This window comes from Poromitra crassiceps, assembly GCF_964638095.1.
Source record: "Poromitra crassiceps genome assembly, contig: HAP1_SCAFFOLD_1707, whole genome shotgun sequence".
NCBI classification, from domain to species: Eukaryota; Metazoa; Chordata; class Actinopteri; order Beryciformes; family Melamphaidae; genus Poromitra; species Poromitra crassiceps.
The window spans coordinates 1-5,000 of record NW_028150707.1 but is presented as its reverse complement, the minus strand read 5'-3'; the positions used below and the strand labels follow the sequence as shown (position 1 = coordinate 5,000).

The 5,000-nt window shown below is 46.7% G+C and overlaps 1 protein-coding gene across 1 annotated transcript in view; it reads right to left on the bottom strand.

The window, feature by feature from the left end:
- Positions 1-3,279, bottom strand: part of LOC310772005 (NMDA receptor synaptonuclear signaling and neuronal migration factor-like) — a gene marked incomplete at both ends in the record, with an annotated part of 22,766 nt that extends 19,487 nt beyond the window's left edge. The window contains 2 exons of the mRNA XM_083664484.1: positions 291-380; positions 3,227-3,279. Of these exons, the coding sequence (XP_083520610.1) occupies positions 291-380; positions 3,227-3,279 (143 nt within the window). The remainder of the gene's footprint in view (positions 1-290; positions 381-3,226) is intronic.
- Between the last annotated feature and the right edge of the window lie 1,721 nt (positions 3,280-5,000).

The following is a 5,000-nucleotide window of genomic DNA, read 5'->3' as shown; positions in this document are numbered from 1 at the left end:
AGAGAGGAGGTGAAGTCAGACAGGAGAGAGAGAGGAGGTGAAGTCAGACAGGAGGGAGAGAGGAGGTGAAGTCAGGGAGGAGGGAGGAGGAGGTGAAGGCTGTAGAATTAATTGAAATGTAATCGAAATTGAAATATGGCCTACTGCAATCTTCAAATGTCAAAATACCATTTTACTGTAATTGTTGTGTGTGTGTGTGTGTGTGTGTGTGTGTGTGTGTGTGTGTGTGTGTGTGTGTGTGTGTGTGTGTGTGTGTGTGTGTGTGCGTGCGTGCGCGCACGTGGACTCACTGTCTCTGGAGTCGTGCAGCGAGTCGGGCTTGACGGGGGTGGGGTCACTCCAGGAGCGGTTGAAGCTCTTGGCACGGCGCTCGGCAAAGGCTGGGGGGAGTCGGGGGGGGGGGGAAGGGAGAGTGTCACTCACACACACACATACAGTGGTTAGCTAGCTGGTGGTGTGTGTACTACACACACCACCAGCTAGCTAACCGCTAATCAACCCACACTCTTAAAGCAATGCCAGACATTTTGGTCCCGTTCGTCAACTAGTGACCCGCATGCGCAGAAGAACAACAATAACGTCACACGCAGCACACTGCTGTTCTACGTAAACCCGGAAGGAGACAGCAGTAAACGGCTTTCTGTGGAGCGATAGCTGCTACTTCTGTACAGAGGAGCTTGTGGAAGCCAGGAGTGGTGGGACCGTGACGTGCATGCCTAACTGAGACAGAGTTCATCAAACATTTCAGGATGTCAAGGGCTACTTTCAACTACATCAGTCAGCGCCTCTCCGCAAGACTCTCACGGCAAGACACTCATAACAGGCGACTCACACTCACTACTTTCCAAACATGGCCGCCGACCTCTTTTCCTTCCAAAAAGACCGATTATGTGCATTTTGGATTCATATTTCATCGTGTGGCGAGTACCCCGAAGCACAACATGTATTTTGGTGCCGTGAGATGTGTGTTTTGGTGGATTTTTAACAGCTGTACCATTACCCTCCTTTCTATGGCGATAATTACTAACTTCATGACTGTAGCTCACGTTAACGGACAGTGCCGGTAAGGCATGGTGTATCTTGGTTATGTGGGTTGGGTTGTGGCAAATGAGCTCAACTCCAGAAAAAGTGGAGTATAGCTTTAAAGGATGGCTTTACCGATTATCAACCCACTTTGTATCATATATAATCTCGGTAATATAAGCACTTGGGCAGTGTTTACCTTCTCTCTCTGTTCAAGTCAGAGAAAAATCCTCCCTGCCTGCAGAAACTCCGCCCTCGCCTGCTGCAAGTCATTAAGGCTCGTTAAGGCTCTCCATGGATGTGCGCATTAGCGATGCACGGTCGCAGTTATAATCGCACTGACCGCGGATTTCCCGCCCAAAACATTCTGATTTATAGCGGATGGGTTGCGGGCGGGTGAAATGATGTATCATTATTGAGGAAAAGTAATATGAATTACATTCTCTAGTCTATGAATGTATTTTAAACTTCATTTTTACTCAGGCACCTTATTTAGCCAACTATGTTGGGATCAAGCAGGACCCCAAAGGACCAATCGTGCATTCCTTTATAACTGGGGACTGGTAATCTTACGACTTCAAAGGTCATGAGCTGGGCGGTGACGTCATCAGAGCTGGTATTTCCCATTCCAAACTCGTAGGAGCCTCAGCAGCCCCAACCTCAAAAATCTAAGATGGCTGCGCCGCGCAACAACAGTAGTAGTAATCGTAGTAATATTGTTTAGCACTTCTGTTTTGTTTGTGTCTCATTAAATCAGCTGTACACACAGCACTGCCTAACTTCTATCTGTGTGGACATGAGGCTGCAGTGTTTGTATGCGCAAAATGCCGCGAAATGCCATGTTGTCAATTGTTATTGCTAACAATGGCTAGCCTGGCTAGCGACTGGATCTGACCAATTAACAGTGAACTTCCCAGCTCAAGTTTTCTGCAAATGGAACGCTAACAAAACGGATGTGATGTCATTTAGCCTCCACATCCCAGTTATTTTGCGATAAAGGAACGCACGACAAGGCAGCAAGCCAAGCGCAAACGTCAATGGGATGCCTCACATTCTTGGTGATTCTTGGTCCATACAGTATAATACAAGTTAAATGATGTCACCAGAATGTGAAACAGGAGTCTCCGCTAAGGCAGAGAAGACACGTTCGTATTTTCCCCTTTTACGATGAGGCCAATCCAGTCTTGATCTAAAGCTAAAGCTATCCAGTAGTAGCATTAGCCTAGTAGGCTACATGAGGGACATGTAATCTGACTCCATATAGCATTGTGAAATGTCGGGTGCACAGCGGGCGCGGAGGAAATGGGAGATCTCTGTGAGGAAAACAGAGAGAGAAAGTAAACAGTAAACACTGCCCATGTGCTTAAATATTACAGAGATTATTAATGATACAAAGTGGGTTGATAATTGGTAAAGCCATCCTTTAAATGTGGTTAAGTCTAAGGCTTAGGCTACATGTGTGATGAACAGATGGATAAAACAAATGAAGAGAGGCTGTACTCTGCAGAGTGTGGTGGTGCTCACTTGGTCAATGAAAAGAATAATACCAGCTGGAGGAGGAAGCGACAAAGAGACACTCTTTGGATACCAACATAAGGAGGGTGTTTTGTGTTGTCTTTTTCCTAATCTCGCTTCTCTCTATTTTTCTGATCTCCCCCCCTTTTTGTGACCTGAGTTTGATGAGGGTGGGTGGGTCAGGGGCTGGGTTTATGCAAGATTTAATTGTGTCCTGTTTGTTTCATATGTGTATTGTATTGCTGCCTGAAATACTCTGAAAGTAATTAATATTTCATATATTTTTGTACCAATAAATACAATTGGAAAAAAAAAGGTTCAAAGCACTAGGCTGAGACGACGACCCTTCTCCACGCTTCTGCAACACTGAGGGATGGTGTTTGAATGTATCTTCAGGGTATGACCTCTGACCTGTTCCTCCTCAATAAATGACTTCTCATTATTGCAGTGCAATGCAAGGCTTAAAGGAGCACTACACTGTAGTGCCACTAACAGGTCAAACAGAGAAACACAACATGAACAGAGCACATGTCAATTATGATGATGAAATTCAACATGCATGACTACATGAATGCAAACGTACAAGACACATGCATGGACACACGCGTGTGTGCGCGCACGCACACACACACACACACACACACACACACACACACACACACACACACACACACGTTGAGAAACTCACTCTGGGCCTTCATCCTGCGGCTTCCCACCATCCTAAGGTGTTTCCGGAAGTTTCTACAGTTGGAGAAAGAGAGAGAGACATAGGTTAAGAGTGGTGGAGACAGAAGAGAGAGACAGAGGTAAAGAGTGGTGGGAGACAGAAGAGAGAGAGAGGCAGAGGTAAAGAGTGGTGGGAGACAGAAGAGAGAGAGGGGCAGAGGTAAAGAGTGGTGGAGACAGAAGAGAGATAGACAGAGGTAAAGAGGAGACAGAAGAGAGAGAGAGACAGAGGTAAAGAGGAGACAGAAGAGAGAGAGACAGAGGTAAAGAGTGGTGGACACAGGAGAGAGAGAGACAGAGGTAAAGAGTGGTGGGAGACAGAAGAGAGAGAGACAGAGGTAAAGAGTGGTGGGAGACAGAAGAGAGAGAGAGACGGAGGTAAAGAGTGGTGGGAGACAGAAGAGAGACAGACAGAGGTAAAGAGTGGTGGGAGACAGAAGAGAGAGAGAGACAGAGGTAAAGATGAGACAGAAGAGAGAGAGACAGAGGTAAAGAGTGGTGGGAGACAGAAGAGAGAGAGAGACAGAGGTAAAGAGGAGACAGAAGAGAGAGAGACAGAGGTAAAGAGTGGTGGAGACAGAAGAGAGAGAGACAGAGGTAAAGAGTGGTGGAGACAGAAGAGAGAGAGACAGAGGTAAAGAGTGGTGGAGACAGAAGAGAGAGAGACAGAGGTAAAGAGGAGACAGAAGAGAGAGAGACAGAGGTAAAGAGTGGTGGAGACAGAAGAGAGAGAGACAGAGGTAAAGAGTGGTGGAGACAGAAGAGAGAGAGACAGAGGTAAAGAGTGGTGGAGACAGAAGAGAGAGAGACAGAGGTAAAGAGTGGTGGAGACAGAAGAGAGAGAGACAGAGGTAAAGAGTGGTGGAGACAGAAGAGAGAGAGACAGAGGTAAAGAGTGGTGGAGACAGAAGAGAGAGAGACAGAGGTAAAGAGGAGACAGAAGAGAGAGAGACAGAGGTAAAGAGGAGACAGAAGAGAGAGAGACAGAGGTAAAGAGGAGACAGAAGAGAGAGAGAGACAGAGGTAAAGAGTTGTGAGACAGAAGAGAGAGAGACAGAGGTAAATAGTGGTGGAGACAGAAGAGAGAGAGACAGAGGTAAAGAGTGGTGGAGAGAGAAGAGAGAGAGACAGAGGTAAAGAGGAGACAGAAGAGAGAGAGAGACAGAGGTAAAGAGGAGACAGAAGAGAGAGAGACAGAGGTAAAGAGGAGACAGAAGAGAGAGAGAGGCAGAGGTAAAGAGGAGACAGAAGAGAGAGAGACAGAGGTAAAGAGTGGTGGAGACAGGAGAGAGAGACAGAGGTAAAGAGTGGTGGGAGACAGAAGAGAGAGAGAGACAGAGGTAAAGAGTGGTGGAGACAGAAGAGAGAGAGACAGAGGTAAAGAGTGGTGGAGACAGAAGAGAGAGAGACAGAGGTAAAGAGTGGTGGAGACAGAAGAGAGAGAGACAGAGGTACAGAGGAGACAGAAGAGAGAGAGAGACAGAGGTAAAGAGGAGACAGAAGAGAGAGAGAGACAGAGGTAAAGAGGAGACAGAAGAGAGAGAGACAGAGGTAAAGAGTGGTGGGACACAGGAGAGAGAGAGGCAGAGGTAAAGAGTGTGGCAGAGAGCCAGAGTCATCATAGTGTGCAGACACAGATCACAGATAAAAGACAGATGAGAGAAACACTTTAGATCCTGTAGTTCAACCAATGTGTGGCACTACTGGATTTGATCAAAACGGACACAGAGATTATT